The sequence below is a fragment of the Acomys minous genome (genome assembly GCF_964271855.1).
Source record: "Acomys minous genome assembly, chromosome: 3".
NCBI classification, from domain to species: domain Eukaryota; kingdom Metazoa; phylum Chordata; class Mammalia; order Rodentia; family Muridae; genus Acomys; species Acomys minous.
In genome coordinates, this window is record NC_140485.1 from 76,197,148 (window position 1) to 76,219,269 (window position 22,122).

The 22,122-nt window shown below is 50.4% G+C and overlaps 1 protein-coding gene across 3 annotated transcripts in view; it reads right to left on the bottom strand.

Annotated features, from left to right (window-relative positions):
- Positions 1-5,379: 5,379 nt before the first annotated feature.
- Positions 5,380-22,122, bottom strand: part of PPP1R16B (protein phosphatase 1 regulatory subunit 16B) — a 92,680-nt gene continuing 75,937 nt past the window's right edge. For 2 of the 3 annotated variants that reach the window (XM_084777224.1, XM_084777225.1), the window contains exons 4-11: positions 20,724-20,869; positions 18,218-18,321; positions 15,774-15,898; positions 12,732-12,857; positions 12,108-12,183; positions 10,958-11,087; positions 10,697-10,865; positions 5,380-6,280 (exon numbers count right to left, since the gene is read on the bottom strand). In XM_084777224.1, the coding sequence (XP_084633350.1) occupies positions 5,771-6,280; positions 10,697-10,865; positions 10,958-11,087; positions 12,108-12,183; positions 12,732-12,857; positions 15,774-15,898; positions 18,218-18,321; positions 20,724-20,869 (1,386 nt within the window). In that variant the 3' untranslated portion in view covers positions 5,380-5,770. The remainder of the gene's footprint in view (positions 6,281-10,696; positions 10,866-10,957; positions 11,088-12,107; positions 12,184-12,731; positions 12,858-15,773; positions 15,899-18,217; positions 18,322-20,723; positions 20,870-22,122) is intronic. The other variant, XM_084777226.1, reaches the window with a different exon arrangement.

The following is a 22,122-nucleotide window of genomic DNA, read 5'->3' on the forward strand; positions in this document are numbered from 1 at the left end:
GCAGGCCTTGAACTCTGGAGTGGAATTAGAGAGGGGTACCACCGTGCTCTCCTCAATATTGTTCATCTTCTTAAAAAAGAGATGTATTTGTATGTATGGGGGGGCACCGAGGTATGCACATGTCCTTTGGGGTCAGAGGTATCAAATCCCCTCCCCACCCAGAGCTGGGTTTTCGTGTGTTTGTGAGCCACACAACGTGGGTGTTGGGAAGACATCTTAGGTCCTCTGCAAAAGGAACATACACTCCTAACCACCGAGCCATCTCTCCAGTCCCTACTATTGTCCATCTTAAAATAACCACGTCTTGGCTGTGGATTCCTCTAGAGCTGTTCCCTCACACCTCTTCACTTCCATAGCCTAGAACCTCAAAAAAAAAAAAGTGGCCTGTACTTGGTGTCTTCAGTTTTCCTGTAGTTCTTTCCTCAACCCTCTCTAAGCAGCTTCATGCTACAAGTGCTGTACTAGAACCTCTGTGCCAGCAGAAAACTCTGTGCCAATAAAGCATAGGCACCTCCATAAAGCACAACAAAATGTGATTTTTTTTTGAGACAGGGCTTTTCTGTGTAGCCATGGCTGTCCTGGACTCACTTTGTAGACCAGGCTGGCCTCGAACTCACAGCGATCGGCTTGCCTCTGTCTCCCAAGTGCTAGGATTAAGGATGTGCGCCACCACGCCCGGGCTGATCTTTGTCTTTTTAGACTGTATTCCATGTAGCCTAGACTGATCTCAAACTCACTGTGTAGCCTAGGATGACCTTGACTTCCTAACCCCCTGCCACCTCCTCGGTGAACTTAAAACAAATGAGTAGTGCTGTTAGGATGCCTCTCCCTCTCCATCCTCACTTGGTCCCAGTCTACTGGGGGAGTTATTCAAACCCCAAAGGCAGGAGCTTCAGTGTGTCCCCACTCTGGCATCCAATATACTTCCTCTCCCAAGGCACCAGTTCTTGCATGTAATAAGGACAAGGGCCATGGCCTTGGGCTGTACAACCACTCTATGCCTCTACTTCCTGGCTTAAAAGTGAGACTAACCAGGTCTTTACCTACAGTCCTGTCGAGCGAGGTGGAGTACTGTTCTCCACTTTAAGCTCAGAAGAGTCATGGGAAGTCCCAAGACAAGCCAGTGTGTGTTCAAGTATGGAACAGAAGAGGGGGACACCGCGGTAACATATAAACATGTCAAACTGTAAAATAAATGCTGCTGTAGAGCATCGTGTCACTTCAAAGAGGAGTATCTGACAGAATAAAGCCCGACACTAAGCAGCCATCTTTCCTTGCATTCATAAGTTTTCACTATATCCCAGTCTAAAACCCCCTTCAGGTCCACCTATGGATCCCCAAAGCTCATCCTGCTTTGGGGACCTCCTGCGAGAGCCTTCCGGGTGCAGGCAGGTCTGGGAGCCTCCAGGTGAGTGCATGGTAATAACCAATCAGACCAACAGGTGTTATTAAAAGGAATTTAATAATCTTAATTAAAAATCCATAACAGCGAATTCCGTCACAGGCCTTGGCAGCTGGAAGTAACTCCAGGGGCGCAAGGCCCCTTGGGGATATGGTCAGACCCCATCTTGGAGGCATGGAGCTACTTCAGTACAATATCAAAGATCCATGAGAATTTTTTTTTAAAAAAGTTTTAAATATATTAGACTCTTTTGATTGCCATTTTTACACAAAGCTGCTGATACAGTATACAGAGTTTTAACTTTTTTTTCACATAAAATACATTTTTTTTTCCTTAAGTGTTCTCTGTACATCAGTGGCTTCTGGTCTGGTGAATTATTGCGGAGGGCTGGGTGTCTGCAGACTTTTCCTGGGTGTGCAGAGCCAGGCCCCGCACTTGAAGTGACACTTGAAGTGCCCACAAGAAGCAGGCCATCTGGCCACCAAGGGACTCCTGTGGAGGGAGAGGTCTAGGGCTTTCTAGCAAAGTGGGTGGGTCACTTCAGTGGAGTTGTCCCCTTGGCCATGTGACCCTTGGCTTTTCTGTGCCCTGGAGAAGGGGAGGCTATATCATCAGGCTACAAATAGCGAGTGTTCAGACAGTCCTTCTGATATCATGGAAGGATGGTCCCTCTGGAAAGCATCCCAGTATCTTGCTTTGGGACGAGGAAATAGGGAAAGCCCAGGATCAAAGAGCATCAGACACTATGAAGCAAGAGTCTCACATTGTTACAAAGCTAGGCTGTGGTACGCCAACCCAGAGGCCATGGTTTTTCGTTTTGTTTGTTTTGTGTTTTGAGACAGGGTTTCTCTGGATAGTCCTGGCTAGCCTGGAACACACTCTGTAGACCAGGCTGGCCTTGAACTCAGAAATGCACCACCTGCCTCTGCTTCCCTAGTACTGGGATTCAAGGTGTACCCCGCTACACCTGGTTGAGGGGCCACACAAAGGCAACCTTTCCAAGCATCTAAAAGTTGATCAAACAGTGCAGAGAAGCTTCATTAATGATGCACACTTGGTAAAGAATTATATCCCCGAAGTCTTCAGTAGACCTGGGTTTAGGGTTCATTCCAATTCCCTGAGCTACTGGCCAGAAATTGACAATCTGGTGAGAGCTACCAATTTCTAATTGTTTGGAAAGCAAACACTGGGTCCAAGGACCACAGCTCACAGGGAACTGCAGGGCACTTGGTTTGGAAATAGATGTCTTCAGTTTGCCAAGAATTGCTACCAAGACACAGGAGCCTGGTAGGAGCGAGGCATCTGGTCAACCCTGCCAGGCTTCCCCTCTTGCCCCTGGATCCACACCTTCCAGGGAGAGAGGCAGGCTGACACCCAGGGAAACATTTGATACGAAGTGGAAGAGTTCACCCTCCCAATGTCCATTGGTGGGGTAGGTAGAAGACTGTATGATAACCATGCATGAACAAAAGTGAGCAGGAGAGGACTGTAAATGTTAGGGATGCATTTGGCAGCAAATTGCAGACTTCTGAATCTCCCAGGCACTGGCCATGTTCTCCAGGGATGCTGGCTTGAAGGCTCTGGATGGACTGGTGTGGTGTCTGCCTGGGGCCCAAGATCTAGTATCTGCACTTAGTGGCAAATATTATCTAGGTGTGGCCGGAAAGCTGGACCCCAGCTAAAGAGATCCACACTGTTAAGAACTGCAGGAACTGTAAAGCACAGGAGCATTGGTCTGAGATGCGGGCACTCTAATCAGAATAATGGATGAGTCTGAAGATGCTTGCGGTCCTCAAGGAATCAAAGTCCTCTCTGCCTGGCTGGCTCATTATCTGCAGAAACCAACATTGGTTCTGGTGTGGCTCAGCATCTCAATAGGTCACACAAAGTGGATGAGTAGGTGGCCCTGGCTCCTGCGCTGGAAGTTATTCCTCATTGTGGCTCTCAATATTCCAAAGAGTCACAGGGAAAGTGCCCCGGGGACTTGGAACCCAAACAGGGAACATTTGTTTATCCCTGGTGGAAAACATGAACAAAAGCCCATGAATCCATGCTGTCTGAGGCTAGCTCCCATGCAGGAGGCAGCTGAGTTTTCCATCCCTTAGGTAAAGAGGAATGGCCCAGGAAGCAGGAAGAAGTGCTGGGGGTGGGGGGTGGGGGGGGGTGGAGGAGGAACGGCCTGTATGGCTCAGAGAGGGCAACCAATGCCTTCGCTCTCTGGGCCCTGAGCAAAGAGCTCAGAAACCCCAGGCAGTTGACTCCTGGGAATATGTGGCTGGCTGCCTGGGCACCGCCCACCTTGTGGCTAAAGTCATCTCAAGAGGCATTTCAGTGTCTGGCAGAGCTAAGCAACAGTTGAAAGCCACAGGTATATGTTTTGATCGTCTCCTCTTTCAGCCATGGGCTGCAGAGCCTAGCTGAGGCCCCAGGGATGCAAGAAACCATCTTTGGTCTCCTGTGATGCCCTTCCCCCCACCATGCCAGATTACATTTGTTCTGGAGTTGGGGTAGGGATGACCTAATGTTGTGCATCTCCTTCTGCATCCATCAGCCTCCAGGGTGCTCTCTGGGCCACACTCCTGGTCCTGATTAAGCATCTGCCCCCACCTAGTTAGGTCGTCACTCATCTCTAGTCTACTGAGGTCCCCAAGGCCATAGTAGGAACAGAGACCGATAAACGGCGAGACTAACTACTAAGGGAGCGGCACCAGGGGTCATGAAGAAGTGGGTATCTGTACCCTACATCCAAATCTAGGCTTAGGGACCCTCTCAGGGCTCTAAGAGGTAGTTTGAGGACAAACAAGAGGAGCACAAAGCAAGGGACAAACTTGTAGCTCGCTAGTCCCACCAGTGCGCTGCACCCAGGGTATGGGGTACAGTTTCAATTGGGGGGGGTGGTAGATTGTGATGGGAATGTGGTATGGGCTTCCTTCTCCAGCATCAGGAAGACTAGGGCAGCAAAGCTGTACAGCTGGAGCGAGAGCCAACTCCAGCGATGCCACCGTGGCCACGGGCACCTCAGTTTGCAGCTTTGGGCCCTACCACTCCAGTAAGAGCAGGCTGAGAACTTTGAGACCCTCCTGGCAGGAGCCGACAAATGACGCTTGGCAAACATGTCTGACATCACATTACAGAAAAGGCAAAGCTTAGATGGGTGTGTGGCTGAGCTTTCACTCTGCATACTCAACTGTGTAAAGCAGGAGGGTGAGGGTGCAGGCAAGCCTCAACTGCTCAGCGTGAGTAGGGCAGGCTGAGTTGGGCTGGACCCAAACAGCCTGAAAACCACAAAGATCAGCTAGGACGCTGTGTTATATCACTGTTAGCCAGGGTCTTCCCAGCAATGCACTCACCCTTCCCCTGGGAGGCCCCTCACAGAAGCCCCTGATGAAATTCATTTTTCAAACACCAGACAATAAAACCCTAACTGTGACGCTATCTTGGGAAAAGGCAAATTCAGTTACCTCCCACCTGGAATGTTGCAGCCTCAAAGAATGCTTTAACCAAATGCAGTCTGGAGAATACCAATGTGTTGCACCCTGTCCAACTCTGGTGCTTCCATGGAAGACCAAAACAAGATTTGGTTTCTTCTAAGAGTGGATGGCCCGGCTTTCCAGCTCCACCCTTGAACACTCATCCACCTTCCTACTGACATGTGCACGAGAGGGGCTCTCAGGCAGGCTGTGGGGAGCAGGCCTGGGCCCACTGATCTCAACCATATTGATCCCCGGCTCCCCCTAGCACAGAGGACTTTCTGTCCCTGCTAAGTGTGGATGATGACCCAGCCTGGTATGATTCTAAGCAGAACTGTGGGTCTCGGCTGAGCAGGCCTCTCCCCAGTGTGGAAGCCAATTGGCAGTGATGCCAAGACTCTGGAAATAACCCACACATTCTCAGCCTGGTCTGCATGTATGTGGTGTGTGTGTGTGTGTGTGTGTGTGTGTGTGTGTGTGTGTGTGTGTGTGTGGTCTGCATGTATGTGGTGTGTGTGTGTGTGTGTGTGTGGTCTGCATGTATGTGGTGTGTGTGTGTGTGTGTGTGTGTGTGAAGGGCTGAGTGTGTTAGCCCTGGTCTGAAGAAGCCTTTACCAAGTACAGAACTGAGATTCTCAGGCCCACCCTCCCCGAATCAGATTGCAGAGTTAATCGGGGCTGCTATGCTTTGGATGCAGGCTTGGAGGCAAGAAAGCAGCACAGAGGGGAGCAGAAATGCTATGGGCAGCCAGGCATGAGGTGAGGTCAACATTCCTCTGGAAAGCAGATCCCACCTCTCCCCGGCTGCCCTCTGACACCTCCCCAGCCAGGGCTGTTGGACTGGCATGGATTCCAGGGGCCTCTCTCTGAGGCAGTCATCTCTTCCAGCTCACAGACACTAGGAGATCCGGCAGCAGCCGTGGACCTTCTCCTCCATCTCCTCCATGGGGGCCTTGAACTTCAAGAGCGGGGGGTCCCCGCTGGTGACCGTGTAATACACCGAGGTCCCGTTGCTGCTGTAGGGGGAAGTTCTGCCTCCGATCAAAGGGGCCTTGCCTTCACTGCTGCTCTCCCCTGACCTGGCCACGCTGCTGCCCAGATGCGTGCTTAAAAATGGATGGCTGAGCAGCTTGGCTGCGGCCCTCTGCCTCTTCAGCTCCAGGAGCGTCTGGGGGCTCTGCTCCTTGAAGCCACCCCAGGGTGGGGGGACATCGGCCACCCCGGGGTTGCCGTAGGCCAAGCTGTAATCAGGCATCTCGTGCATCTTCCATATGTCTCCGTTGGCCAGCGCGTACTGGTAGGTGCTGACAGGCGCCCGGAGGCCATTCTCCACAGGCCCATCCACTTCTCCCCGTGAGATCTTGGTAGAGAATTCTGAGAGCAGCACGGGCTTCTCCAGCCTAGGGTTCTGAGGGAGGGGAGGACAGCATCAGTAATCTCCTCTCAGCGACAGCATCTGTACCCACCAGTCACCCGCACCTCCTTACTGAGGGACTTGAGTGCTGAACCCCATCCTCCATCTGTTACTTTACCCCCATGTAGCTTTGGGGCATCCAGGCCTATGTTCTGGTAGGGCAGACCAATGTCCACTCCGACCCCAGGCCTGAAGTGTGACTCCAGCCATGGCTAATGAGCATATTTTATTGCTGATGTCCTGGGACGAGCTAGTAGAAATGGGATCAGTGAACCTCAATGTGGAGACTGTTGCTAGAGCAACTGGGAGGATGTTTCCGAAAGAACTGCAATTGGTAAAGATGCTGTAAGCCGTGGGAAGCAGGGTCCAAGGTGCTTTCTCGGCTTGTAAGAGAAGCTGGAGCCGGGCATGGTGGCGCACGCCTTTAATCCCAGCACTCGGGGAGGCAGAGGCAAGCAGATCGCTGTGAGTTCGAGGCCAGCCTGGTCTACAAAGTGACTCCAGAACAGGCAAGGCTACCCAGAGAAACCCTGTCTCGAAAAATGAGAGAGAGAGAGAGAGAGAGAGAGAGAGAGAGAGAGAGAGAGAGAGAGAGAGACAGACAGACAGACAGACAGACAGACAGACAGACAGACAGACAGACACAGACACAGAGACAGAGAGACACAGAAGGGCTGGCATCAAGGAAGACTGGACACAGGCAAACTGACTTCATGGTGTATTCTGAACTCTCAGTTCCCGCTAGGCCCAGACCTTTCCAGTTAGCTGAGCCAACCAATTCCCTTTTTATGTAAGCCAATTTTATTATCACCCCACCACCACCGCCGCCGAGTCACTTGGAACCCTTCCCCTTTATTTCCAGCACATCTCAACTTCACCTGATAGAGAGCCTCACACCTACACACTTCAATGGTCTCTGGATAATAAGAGCTTGAAAAGGAGCTAAAACAGCAAGCACATAACAAGAAACTATAACAGCAAGCAGAAACAGTGGACACTAGCAAAGATGCAACTGCAAAGTCACTGTGAACAAAAATCATGAGACACATATTAAAAAAAAAAACCTGGGAAATCATTCGTGACACATAAGACAAGAGAATAATTTCCCAAATATGAAAGAATCAATTTGAAGGATTGGAAAGGCAGCTCAGGCATGGTGGCCCACACCTGTAATCCCAGCACTTAGAAAGCTAAGGCAGGAGGATCATGGGATGAAGTCTTGTGTGACAGAGCAAAGCCCTGTACACACACACACACACACACACACACACACACACAGAGAGAGAGAGAGAGAGAGAGAGAGAGAGAGAGAGAGAATTTCACACAGAGAACTGATTCTATGAATAGACTTCCTTCCTTCTCAGCCTTCCCATGGCACTAGGTGATACAAGTCTGTTAAAAAGCAACAGGAAAATGTGTGTAGACTATATGTAGACATGGCCTCATTTTACACAGGGACTTGAGCATCTGCAGTTTGGTGTCTGAGGGAAGCTAGGTCCTGAAATCAAGCCCCCATGAACACTGGGCAACAACTGAACAACTGCAAGTAATGCCACATTAAAAGACTACAGATTAAATAGTGCCAACTACATGACCTTCTGGCAAAATTCTGGAAGCATAAGGTCATTACACACACACATGCACATGCACACATGCATGCATGTGCGCGTGCGCGCACACACACACAGACACACAGACACACACACCACATGCACCATGCACAATTAAATAGGTAGAAAGTTGCCCTTGGGCCGGGCACAGTGGTACACAACTATAATCTCTGCTCTTGGGGAGGCAGAGGCAGGCGCATCTCTGTGAGTTCGAGGCCAGCCTGGTCTAGGACAGCCAACGCTATACAGACAACCCTGTCCCCCCCCCCCCAAAAAAATCTAAGGAACCAAAAGTTGTCCTCAAGTTCTATTTCATTACCATTTGCACCTGTGTACTGCATGTGCTGTCACGAATGGGCTCAGGTGGGACAGCAAAAGCATGCTGCATGATACTATAAAGGTGGAGTGCACAGATGGTGCAACACAGGGTGAAGTTGGATGTGATGTGTATGTCAGTCCTGGCTCAGCTGCAACAGCACATGCAGTACACAAGTGCAAATGGGAATGAAATAGAATCTGAGGGCAATTTTCCACCTATTTAAGTTTGTGTGTGTATGTGTGCTTGGTATGTGTAGGTGCATGTGCATGTGCCCGTGCGTGTGTGTGTGCATGTATGTGCAGCTGTGCATGTGTGTGTGTATATGTGTGGGTGCATATGTGTTTGGTATGTGTAGGTGCACATGCATGTACCTGTGCGTGTGTGTGCATGTATGTGCACCTGTGCGTATGTGCATGTGTGCACGACAGCAAGTGTGTGTGTGTTGTGTAAAGCCCCAGGGGTTCTCCTATCTCTTATTATATTATAGATGTGTATACCATTGAGTCTGACTTTTTTTTTTTTTTTTTGAGACAGGGTTTCACCACGGCTGTCCTGTAACTCACTATATAGACCAGGCTGGCCTTGCACTCACTGAGATCCACCTGTCTCTACTTTCCTTCTTAGTGCTGGGGTCAAAGATATGTACCACCACACCTGGTTTGCTTCTTTTTTTTTTTCCAATGAATGTGCTAGGGATCCACAGTCATGTCCTCCTGTTTGCATGGCAAACACTTGACATCTCCCAAAGCACTCCACTTAATTCTCTATAAACATAAAACTGCTTCACATCTCAAGGTCTGTTGTTGAGAGAAAAAAGTAGTACATACTCGGCGCCTGAGTCCAGTGATTCCCTTTGCAACAGTCACTAAATTAAGGCAAGGGCTCCTTCCCTGCTGCTGCTGGGGGAGGGGGATGCTTTGTGAGTTCAAGATTCGGCCTCACCCCTAACCCATCACCAGGAAGAAGTTCTTGGCTGGAGGTGGAATAGAGGTCAACACTCAAGGTGCTGAAGACCCCTCCCTCTCACCCACAATAGCCCAACCCGTGGAATTCAGGAAGCTGCTAGAGCCTTGGACGAGTGCCCAAGTCCATCTTTGTGTGCCTACACCCATCTGCGATGCACTTACCCATGGAAGCATGTTTTGGTACTTGTGCCGAGCACCAAATCAACCTAATTAAGGCTGGTGACAAGAAGAAACTAGAGGAATGGGCAAGCCTAGGCAAAACTGATCCACAAGGGAAGCGCCGTGAGCTGGTTGGCCCTTGTTAAGTAGTTATGTTGTCGTTAGGGACTATGGAAGAGAATCAGAGCAAAGGGGTCACCGAGGAGCGCTTCAAACGCTAGCAAGGAACAAGTACAATTAGTTGGCTCGAAAAAAAAAAACTATTATGAGATGATATGAGACTGGGACGGGGGCCGATCTGACGCCTGTTCTTACAAGAAAACAAAGAGGCCAAGAAGATGGGTAGGTTGGTAAAAAGCTTGCCACATGAGTTGAGTAAGACCTGAGTTTGGACTCCTGGCATCACTGAAAAAGCTGAGTGTGGCCATTCATGTCTGCAACCCTAAAGCAGAGTGAGCAGAAATCAGCGGACCTCTGGAGCTCACTGGCCAGCCAGTCTAGCTGGCCACTGAGAGACCCAGTCTCAAAAGAGACCGTGGAGAGTGACTGAGGGCTATCTGGCCTCCACATGCACAGGCGATCCATATGTATATGCACATACCTGTAAATACACTATCCACACAAATATGTTTTAAACAAAAAGGAAGCAGAGGTGCACACAGACACAAGTAAGAAGAAGGCTTGTGAAGACAGAGGCAGAGATCAAAGCCATGCTAAAAGCGAAGGGACGCCCGAGCCACCACCAGAAGCTGGCACAGACCTCCCCTTTAGAAGCACAGAGAGTAACCAGCCCTGTCAGCATCTTCATTTTACACGTCTAGACTTCAGACACATGCGTGTCCACCATTTTAAGCCCCCAGCTTGACCTATGATACCACAGCTGAAGAGGAAGATCACACAGCATCTTCCGAGAACGCCGAGAACCCAGGACCACTGGCTGCTGCGGGAGCAGCTCCTCAGAGACCGTCACAGAGCCCTCCCACATTTTCCAGAACACCTCCTTCAACCAGATGTCCCCACAAAAGAAGGTTCTAACCCTTAGCTGCTAGGGTAACTGTCCTGCTAAGCCTTTCTTGGGGGAGGGGGAACTTCAGAACCAAGTCTATTAGGGAGAAAGCAGGCCTAGGGCAGTCACTCGGTCCCTGCCACTTATGAAGCCCTCTCATGAAAAAAGGTCTAGCTCTGACTAATACACCTGGTCTCCTCTTGCCCACCATTAACCATGACCACTAGACAGGAGCCAGCTGTTGAAGCACACTGCCCAGCTATCGCCCCTCAGTGGCTCTCAGATAAGGATGGGCCCTGTCCTCTTCCCAAGATAGCAGGCTGACACGGAGGCAGGCAGGAGGTCCCTCACCGGGTCCTTGTTCTCCTGGTCTGTCCTGGTCTCCCTGATGTCTCCATTGTAGGTGGAAGTGCGCTGGTCCTCGGCTGCACTCCGCTGTTGCCACAAGATGGCCTCTCCCTCATACTCTTTGCGGTACAGGTTGGTTCTGTCTGATAGGCTGGCTCGACGCACCACCTTCCTGAGGGAGAAAGAGGAGGTTTCCTGGGAAACTGTGTCCAGGAGCCACAGGGAGGCACCGGAAGGGGCCCTTGGCTGCCTTGTACCACTCACCCACGGCTGCCTGCACTGGATGTCCTCCGGCTCAGGGACGATTTGTGCCTCAGCTGGGACTTCATGATCACGTCGTGCTTGTGTTTAAGCTCCAACAGCAGAACCTTGAACTCCTCCTCCTCACACAGATCTGAAAGAGTGCAAGGGTCAGTTGCAGAAGGCAACTCCGTACCATAGGAGCCACCTTGCAAACCCACCGGAAGCTCTGAGGATTTTCTGGGGGCACAGAGGGACGGGAGAAAGCAACCCCCACTTATTTCCTTAGAGAAGTGTGGGGATGGAAGACCTGGGCCCCAACTCTTGAAATTCCCAGCTAAAGGATTCACATCATGCTGGGAGGTTTTGTCAACTTGACACAAACCTAGGCAATGTTCCGGAAGAGGGAATCTCAACCGAGGGGCTGCTCCATCAGACTGTCCTGAGCACAAGTGTGTGGGCATTTTCTTGATAATTATTGGTGTGGGAGGGGCCGTGCCACCCCTGGGCATGTGGGCCTGGGTTATATAACAAAGCAGGGAGAACAAGCCATAGGAGCAAGCCAGTAAGCAGCACTCATTCCTCCATGGCCTCTCCTTGAGCTCCTGCCTCGGGTTTCCTCAGTGATGGACTGGGATGAGGAAGTGTAAGCCAAGTAAACCTTTTCCTTCCCAGGTTGCTTTTGGTGAGTGAGTTTATCATAGCAACAGAAAAACAAACTAGGACATGTAGCCCTGATGGTCTCTGGGAGAGTCATCAAGTCTCCCTGATATGAGCTTTGAGGGTAACAAGCAGATCCCTCAAGCAGGAAATGAAGTAATGATGCTGAGAAATCCCCTTTAGCCCCACTAGTCAACGCACCTAACCTCTGTATCGACCTGTCCACCTACTGGCTAACCGGGTCATCGGTCCATAGGCTCATCCCCAGCCCACCTATCTACTTAACTATCCATCCACCTACACGTTCATCCTTCATTATAGCCCATGTCACATGACCTGTCTACCCTACTCATCCATCTACCCAGTCATCTACCCATCTGTCTGTCTGTCTATCCCTATGTACCTACTTACCTTCAGTATACAACCATATGTTCCATCATCCATCTACTCACCATAAAAAAAAAAACCTGATGAGTATGTGAGTATGAACATACAAAGTATGAAGCTGTCTTACCTATTGGCATCTCATCCATGGATGTCCTGGCACTGAGACTAGCTCCATGGGACACCAACAGCTCTGCCATTGGCATCTGCAACACAGGGAAGAAGTTCATGTTCCCCAGATCCAGGACCCAGGAAGCCTACGAGTTGTAGAGAATACTCATGACCTCTTAGGATGGGACCCAAAGAATGGTGGAGGAAAGGTGATTGCGAAGGGAAAACCCGGTACCCTGGAGCCATGAGAGAGCCCTGTCAGATGTTATGGGTTTGGTGCCTCCTTCCTGCCTGCCTGCCTGGGTTACTACAAAGAGGAGAAGCAGGAGGAGGAGTCAGTTGTAGTAAGTCCACAGCTGTTGGGTGTCTATGAGTGCACACAGGCTGCAAAGGCATCTAAGAAAACACACTAGAGACACCGTGCACAGCAGAAGCATGGGGGGATTTTCTACTGGACAAGTTTGACTCTCATCCTGTTAGGATACGACTGGCCAATGTATTTGCAACCCCTGGGCCTTCTCATCTCCTGTGAGCAGGAGCCTAACTGTGACCAGCGCCTTAGGTGGCTTCTTGCTTTCTTGCACCCATTGCCAGCCCAAAGGACTCACTTGTGCCTGGCTACTCTACAGTGAGTCGGAAGTACCTGTCCCCAGAAGGCTGCTGCGTGCAGCGGCTCCCAGCCATCCCAGTCTTTCACGTCCACACGCACTCCATGGTCCAGGAGGAGTTCAGCTGCCCGCAGGTATCCATTGGCCCCAGCTATGTGTAACTGGAAGAGAGGAAAGAAGTCAGTGGTCCTAAGAGGGCTAGCTCCACATTTGGAAGCAGGATGTCCTTTCTCACTCAGCCTCAGAGTATCCTTGGGAGCCAGAGAATGGAAGAGAATGAGGTGACCACTCCAGGAAGGCTGCAGGGGGTTACTAAGTGTGAAAGAACAGTGAAGAGAGAGATGAGCTGGTCACCTGAACCCCAGAGAAGGGGGTCCAATATCGTAATTTGAAAATATGCTTACCTATTCATTGATATGCCTTTCTTTAAGATATGGGATCTGACTGCCTTTGAATGTAGACCGGATTGAGTGACTCACTTCCAACCAAGAGGATATTACAAAGTGGCATCAGGGTATGGTTTCTGAGGCTGGGGCATGAAAGGGCATGGCTGCTTCTCCCTTATGCTCACTCAGGTTCATCTGGGAGGAGACAGCCACCTCAGGTAGCCCTGAGGAGAAGTCATAAGGAGGCAAGAAACTGAGGCCTTCTGCCAACCAACCATACTAATGGCAGCTGTGTGAGGGAGCCACTATGCAGGAGACCAACGTCACATGTGACTGCAGCCCTGGCCTCATGGGAAATGCCAAGTCAGAGTCACCCAGCTAAGCAGTGTTTACTCTGAAGGATCTACTATGTAGGGCTGATTGTTATGCAGAAATAAATAATTAATGGGAAGACTCACACTGCTTGTGCTGTTTCAACTAGTTTATTCATCCATCCATCCACCCACCTACCCATCCATCCATCCATCCATCCATCTATCCATCCATCCATCCATCCATCCATCCCTCCATTTGCTCATCATTCATTCCTCTATTTGCTCAGTTAGTCAGTCAATGAGAATGGTCTCATCCTGTAGCCCAAGATAGTCTCAACTTGCAGTCGTTTTATAAGTATCATCTGTCCCCTGCCTCCTGTGCCCTCAACCTGCCTCAGTTTTATAAGTGCTAAGATTCCAAGTATGAGCCATCACTGTGGCCGAGAGCTTAACTCTTCCAGCACCATTCAAGGCTGCCTGTCATGGCTGCCCCCAAGTAGACCTTAGCGGCTCCACTTGTTCAGTCACTCAGAAAAGAAAGTGCTTAGCACTGGGTGGTGAGCGTGATGGCAGGTATGCCGTGAGAGTGAGCGAAGGAAGGAGAAGGAGACGAGGCAAGGAGAAGCCACTGTTCTGCCACAGAGGGGACAGAAGTGACGGTCTATAGAGGCCGGCTGAAGACTGCCTGGGAATGATCCAGAGGACGGAAAGGGTTTGGGGTCTGCGATGGAAGTCACTGAAATAGATAAGTCATGGCTCAAGTTAGGACGTGGCCCTGATGGTCACGTTTCCTCCGTGGTGATGAGGGAAGGGGTTGCTCCAAGGTCCCGATAAGGGCAGGTTCCCTTTTTTAGTTTTCAGAGCAAATCTACTGTATGTCAGGTAGCCTGTACAGATCAGTATAATTATCTGATTTATACGTCTGGTGCTTGCCAGTTGTGGGGAATGAAACCTTGCTGGACAGGCAGATACCTCAAGGCACAGGGTCACAGCAGGTACTAAGCCAGGAAACAACAAGTATGACTCACATAGGGGCATTGCTAATGAGAAAGAGGGTTGTTAGAGCCAGCATGGCGGCTCTTGCCTGCAGTCCTGCCACTTGGAGGCAGAAGGATCACGGGGCTCAGCATTGGTCTGGGCTATATAGCGAGACCCTGCCTCAAAAACAAACACATAAGGGCTAGGGATATATTTCAGAAGTATAGCATTTGCCTAATGTACATGAAGAGATAGAGACAGAGATGGAGTCAAAGACAGAGACAGGAAGGAAACCGTTATCAGAATATACTGAATTTTCAGACTGTATTCAACACCTGCCGAGTGCCATTCAGTACTCCCAGTTGTCCTGTGAGAAAGATACTATTACCTCCAGCTTTCTAGAAAGGCTTGGTACATGCCCAGCTCAGGTGACTGGGGTCATCGTAAAGCCAGCAGCATTCAGTATCACTATCTGACCCCATTCTTCTGTGCGGAGCTCAGCAGCCGATCTAAGCATGGACTTGTCTAACAGTAGTGGACATGAGGCAGAGGTCAGAGGTCACAGTTCAAGAGTAAGTGAGAAGCCCCATCAACAAATCTGGGGCTCCAAGTCAGCTCTAAGTACAATGAGGGTAAGCCGAATAGCAAAGAACTCTGACTCCTGAACTTGAGTCCTTGGGCCCTAGATGCCCATGACCTGCAAGGAGCCTAAGCCTAGGACAGTGCCCAGACCTTGAAGTGGGGACCTCCATAGCTGTAGTTCAGTTTTCAGCTTAGAGGCCGCAGAAGCAGACCCTCCTCAGACCTGAGCTTCCACTGTTGAAAGCCTGGAGTAGAGGAGGAGGTTTCCTCAGAGATAGCTGGGTTCAGTGGTGCTAACCAGGTGGTTCTGAGAAAGAGGAAGACTCTGCCGTTTATCTCTCCAGGAACCAGTAAAGCATGCGGCACAGAGGAGGTCCTTATCACTATATGTTGACTGGGTGGATAAATGGGCAGACTGATGGACAGATGGACAGATGGATGGAGTAACCGATGGGATCTATTACAGTGAGTGAGAAGGGTTGTGATTTGCAAAACACAGGAGGCAGGGGACAGGTGACACAAAGGAAGAATGTGGCTGAGTGGCAAATGGCCGTCCTTGAGGAGAGTGTAGGAACTGCCATGGACACAGCACAGGTGGACATTAGAGCCAAGCCCCAGAGCTCCTGACTCGCGTTCCCAGGTGAGGATGGCTGGATCCTGAGCCTTGCCCTGGCACATCCAGGAGCAGCAGGGGGTCGCCCATGGTCACCCCTGTGTAGGTTCTTCACCCTACCAGGACCCAGACCCAATTCTGTCCTAGTTGGTTTTGGTTCTGGTACTTGTCCCCAACCCAAGCCAGCCTGGCCCATCTCCTCACCAGTGTGGCACCCTGGCCGTCTATCCAGTCAAGATCCTGGCCCGCTGCGATCATGCAGTGGATGTCTGATATCATCTTCTGCTCGGGAGCTGCCCGCATCTCATTGATCTTCTCCTGGGTGATGCCTGCACAGAGGTCAGAGGTCACTCAACAATGTCAGGTCTGGGTCCCAAGCAGAGAGGGCAAGGCAGAAAGGGAAGGCGTGGCTTCTACTCCCCAGAGTCGGCCAGTCACCCAGTGCACAGATATGCCCAAGATCATTGTCCCCATTTGTGTTGAACACAAATACCATGGGTTAACTCACAGGACAAGGGTCGTTCCTTTCCTGGCACCTAGTAGGCTTTTTACTAACCTTACTCACTGTATGCATGCTGTTCTGCCTGCTAAGTTGGAGTTCATCCCTGCTCACCTCCAGTTGCCCCAGTTGCTGCCCTCTCACCTCCAGTTGCCCCAGTTGCTGCCTGCTCACCTCTAGTTGCCCCAGAGGCTGCCCTCTCACCTCCAGTTGCCCCAGTTGCTGCCCACTCACTTCTATTTTCCTCAATCGCTGCTCTGCCTCATTCTTTAGGTGTTGACCTATGTCGCCTCCCCAGCTGGTGGCACTGGCTACCTTTTCTGACTGGAGTCTGTTGGTTTCCTTTCTCTCATAGCCCACAATGTTTTCAGCACCATGTGTGATAGTTAATAAATTATTTGTATAAGAATGACTAAATAAGGCTGGAGAGATGCCTCAGAGGTGAAGAGCACTGACTGCTCTTCCAGAGGTCCTGAGTTCAGTTCCCAGCAACCACATGGTGGCTCACAACCATCCCTAATGAGATCTGATGCCCTCTTCTGGCGAACAGGTGTACATACAGACAGAGCACTATATACTTAATAAATAAATAAATCTTTTTAAAAAATGACTAAATCAATGAAGATATTACTTTTAAATAGAGACTTGGGGAAGGAGCTAGAAAAGCCCATAAAAACTTCTGCTTTTTGTTTTCTGAGAGGGGGTCTTACTCTGCATCCCAGGCTGGCCTCAGTCTTGTGACAATTCTCCTACCTCAGCCTCCGATTGCTAGGATTACAGGCATGAGCCATTTCAGCTCCAAGGATACATTTATAGCCCAAATCTCTGGCTAACAAAAGTGTGTCTGTTAGTGGTGGCTACGTAAGGGGAGAATACAATGGCCCACTAAAAACAAAAAAACAAAACAAATAAACTAAAAACATGCGATCAAGTTCCCTTGGGTAGAACTTGGAGCAATCTGTAAACTTAAAGGGATTTAAAAAAAAGTTACATGCCTATTTTTGACTAACCCTTACATAAGTTAGTATTTCCTGCCATCAGAACAATTTGCAATGCCCGTGAGCTTGTGGCCAACAGAAACTTGGGGTAATTTCATACCACATCATCCAATGCTTGGAAGAATTAATGGTTTCTATGTAGCACATTTTAAAATATTTTGGTAGCTATGTTTAAAAATGACCTAGTCGGCTTCCTTTATACTTCAATGGCTTTATAACTCCACTGGAACCAAAGTTATTTAAAACTTTCTTTCTTTCTTTTTTGTTTGTTTGGTTTTTGTTGTTGTTGTTGTTTCTTTGTTTTTGTTTTGTTTTTCAAGATGGAGTCTCTCTGTGTTAGCCTTGGCTGTCCTGGACCAGCTTTGTAGACCAGGCTGGCCTCGAACTCACAGCAATCCACCTGCCTCTGCCTCCCAAATGCTGGGATTAAAGGTGTGCGCCACCACCACCCAGGCCTAAAACTTTCTACAGGAAACTAATGGGAGGAAATGAAGGTGCCAGGGAGTAAGGAAGCGAAATCAAGAGTTGCCCACAGAGATCTGGGGAAGAAAGTGCGAGGAAGACCTGGCAGAACCTTGGGCCACAGCTACAGGTCTGGATTTAAGACCTTTTATTCAAGAGGTTGCTTTGCAAGTATGCACAGAGGGAGCTAGGCCTGGCAGGTGTCTCCCGTTGCTACATGCATGTCCCTCTAAAGCCCACTTCGAGCCAAGTATAGCCCACATCTTGTTTATCTGGCTGGGCCCCTGGCAGCCAGCTTGGTGCCTGGCACCGAGCAGCACCCACAAAATGTTCTTGACTTCTTCCCATGTTCCCAAATGGGGACACATCTTTACGGCGAGTGTTGGCTGAACTGAATTGTCACAGCTGACGAATAGGAGAGGGGGCCAGCTGAGGCCGCCCTCGCGTGTGGGTGACAGGGAGAACAATATCTCCCTCTAGGCGGCATGTGTTCCCAGGCCCTCTCGTGTCCCTATCTTTTAATCATTCAGATGACAATAATAACAACGACCCGTCCCAGTTACCGGGAGCTGAGCACGAGGCTGGCAAGGTACACAGCCAGCTAATGTGCCGTTCCCGTCCACGGAAACCACGCTCGCTGCAGTACCTCACTGTGCCCACGGTACACAACACAACTGCTCCCCCCTTGCCTTGGTACGCCATGCAGGTCTCAATGACATCCAGGGTGGGCTCGTCCTCGCAGAGGTCGTACGGCATGTTCCCATCAGAGTTGACAGCAAGCAAGTCAGCCCCACTGCAGAGAAAGCGTCAGAGTGAGAGCCAAGAAGGCGTGTCTGGGTTGGTCTGGTGCTCCCGTCCTCTGGTTTCCCATCCACAGCCTCACTGCACTGGCCAGCAGCCGTGACCCTACTGAAGTGTACGCCCCCTGATAAGTGATGCCCTTCCCATCCCCCCCACAAGTGTTTCCGGATCCCAAGGTCCCAGCAGGGAGGGACCAAGGACTCAGATGAGCTCCATGAGCAGACAGGCATTTCCGGACAGATGGCAAAGCCCTCTCTGGCAACAATAATAAAAAGGACATAGGGGCTGGAGAGATGCCTCAGAGGTTAAGAGCACTGACTGCTCTTCCAGAGGTCCTGAGTTCAAGTCCCAGCAACCACATGGTGGCTCACAACCATCTATAATGTGATCTGATGTGCACTGTATACATAACAAATAAACAAATCTTTAAAAAATAAAAATAAAAAGGACAGAAACAGGAGCAGGACTTCTTGCCTGCCTGCTACCTGCTTGAAACTGGGCTAGAGGCAAGTCCTTTGCACACATTATCTTAGGGCGTCTTCCCGAGGGGGGCTACTGTGGGCCTCACCTCACTCAAGAGGAGACAGTGACCCAGAAAGGCTCAATCAGGCCACACAGCTTGGATATGACACGGTCAAGATCCAAAGCCAGGTCTCTCACAGGTCAGCCTTTTTAAACTCCATGCTCTATGTCAGCCTTCGCCGGGATGCATGTTTCTCCGCTTTGAATCCCTTCCACCAAGAGCTGACCAAGCTATGGGCTGAACAGAGCCCGGGGTATCCTGGAAGAACTCTGCCTTCAGGCCAGCGGCACCTGGGCTGGGTAGTTCTAAGCTGGCATGACCTAGAATCGCTTGGTAAGCATCTCAGTGAAGCCTTGTCTAGATCTGCTTGGCCTGTGGGCACGTCTATAGGGGATTGTCTTGATGGTTTTCACCGACATTTGAACACTCAGCCTGAAAGTGAGCGGCATCATCCCTGGGGTTGCCCTGGCCTGTGTAAGATAAGGCTAAGGGAGAGTGCTAAGCAACAGGTGCTTCCTCTCTGCCCTTGACTGTGTGTGACTAGCTGCTTCAACTCCCTGCCTTGATTTCCCCACCATGAAGGACTATAGCCTGGAACTGTAAGCCACTGAATAAATCCTTTCTCCCACAGGCTGTGTCCTGCCAGGGTGTTTATCCCAGCCACAGAGACTAGAGAGGTTCCCAGGTGTAGCGGTAGGACACAGTGTGGCAGAAATACCTGGGGAGCCACAGCAATGAAATGCAGCTCCATGAATTGTCTCCCCCACCTTAAAAGAACCCCGGAGGCCTGGGAACATGTATTTTATACTTGTGCCTTAGGTGACTGCAATGCAGCCAGGTTGGCACCGTTGCCCCTGACCTTGAGGACCTCCCGGGAGATGCCTGGTGGGTCTCTGATGATCTGCCAACACCTATGCAAGTGGTCACCTGCTCTCCATCCCTTGTACTGACTCCCCGCACTCAGTCTCTAGGACCCCCACCCACGAGTGTTGCTTTCCTGGCCACGTGCCCAGTGCCTGGCACAGGTCAGGATGTAAAATGAAAGGAGAACTGGGAACACAGTAGATAAATCCCTTCAGAAACATCTGGGTAAATTCCCAAAGGAATGGGAAGCAAGGTCGTGTGCACAGCAGCCAAAGGGTAGCAGCACCCAGCATCCATCAATGGGCAAACGAATAAACGCTCTGATTCTGGAACCTCTACAATATGGATGAACCTTGAGGACGTTGCGCTAAGTGAAATAACCCAGTCATGGAAAGATAAACATTACTTGTACTTAAATAAGCTGCCGCACAGAGAGAGGCAGAGAGAGCACTAGTGTGGGGGTGAGTGTAGGGTGGGCACAGATGGGGACGGGAGGGGACAGGATGGTCATCATCAATGGCTGTGGGCTGTGCAAGGGGAAGCAAGTTCCGGAGATGACAATTCACAGCAAGGCAGATGTAGGAAACAACACGGGCTGTACACTTAAAAACGGCAAAAAGTGTAAATTGTACACCGTTGGCATTTTGACACGAAAACTGCAAGAAGAATAAAAGTTGTAAAAGAGAAAGAGACAGAGAAAAAAAAAGACTCAGAAACGAAGAGTGAAGAAGAGAAAGACACAGGAAACAGTAAAGACACAGAGATAGAGAAAGGGAATTTAGGGGAGGAAAACAGAAAGGAGAGAATTGATGGTTGGGGCGGGGGAAGAGATGGAGGGAGAACGGAAGAGCTGGGAGGGAGGAAAGGAGGACAGGTGCACATAAAAACTGCCACCCATAGAGGGGACCAGGATGGCAGGCTGTCCCAGGAGGGATGCACATAAAAACCCGCCACCCGTGGAGGGGGCTGGGGAGCGGCAGGCTGCCCTGGGAGGGAGGGGCACGTACTACTGAACGAGGATCTTCACCAGGTTGATGTGGCCACAGGTGGCTGCAGCGTGCAAAGGCGTCCACAACTCGTTGTCCTTGGCGTTCACGTTTGCGCCGTGGGAAAGCAGCAGCTTGACGATGTCTTCAAAGTTGTCAATGCAGCACTGGGAGGGACATAGAGGCAGAGTGAGGCCAGGCATGGCTCAGAGGCCTGATGGGGACACCCCACACTCCCTGCAAGAGACCATGAGAAGGACAACGGAGACAGCCAGCCTGAGTTTGAATCCAGCTCTATTGCCCCCATGTTATAAGTACTGCCCATGAAATTTGGGCAAGGCACTCTACCTCTTGGAGAAATTAATAATGTGCAAGATAAAAATAGTCTCAGCAAACAGCCCAGTCAGCTAGCTATAAAGTGTTTTTATGAGCACTAGTGGAACTGCATACAATTTGAATGAGCCTTTAAAATCCCAGCTTTCTCCAGGCAACATCTTAAAGGGACTCTTAAATTACCCTTCGGCTCAAGCAGGATTGCTCAGGTGTGTTTGGGGTCCGTGGCCACACCCTCCTGTGGGGCAGTGGCCTCTGAGGTATGGCCCTGCAGCACTGTTTGAACCCTTTAAGGATTTGTGACCTAGGGATGCAAATCTTGCAGAGATCCCCAAGTGACTATGACTCCTCCCAGTGGGCCCTGGGGGCTGTGGCACAGTCACTTTGAGGAGATGGCCTGTGTGTGTTCCTACGTGGGTGGAGTTGTGGGCATAGTGAGGTGGGAGGGTCCAGTCCTGCAGCTCCCCCAAGAGAACACAGGTCCCAGGGTCAGAGAATGGAAGGCTCACCAAGGGACACAGCCTCATTAAGGGAAAATAGGGGTGGGGACAGAGGATGGTGTCAGTGGCCACTCTGCAGGTGTATCAGGGCACATGAGCTCACCCCTGCTGCCCAGGTAAGCCAGGTTTGGTGTTCAGGGCAATGGGGGCGGGAAATGGGTTAACTGTACTCATAAAAGGAACATACCTGATTTGCTTATTCAAACGACAACAACAAAATTTTTTTCACTCTGCTGGTTCTGTCTGGAGGACCGTGTGTGTGTGTGTGTGTGTGTGTGTGTGTGTGTGTGTGTGTGTGTGTGTGTGTAAGCTTGTGCAAGGGCACACACCCACATTAAGACATGAAGGCCAGCAGAAAGCTCAGTGGCACCTGTGTAAGCCCACTGACCACCCCCTTCCCCTTCCACCCCCCACGAGGTAGGTATGGGGTGGGACACCACCACAGATCCCAGCATATCCCCAGCCAGCCAGGACTCTGCAGGAGAATTAACATGAAGGAAAGGAACAGCCATGTGTACAGATGGTTCTTCCTGCCAGCTGGTGTATCATGGCCAGGTCTGAAGGTACTTTTTCTGGATAGACAAAGC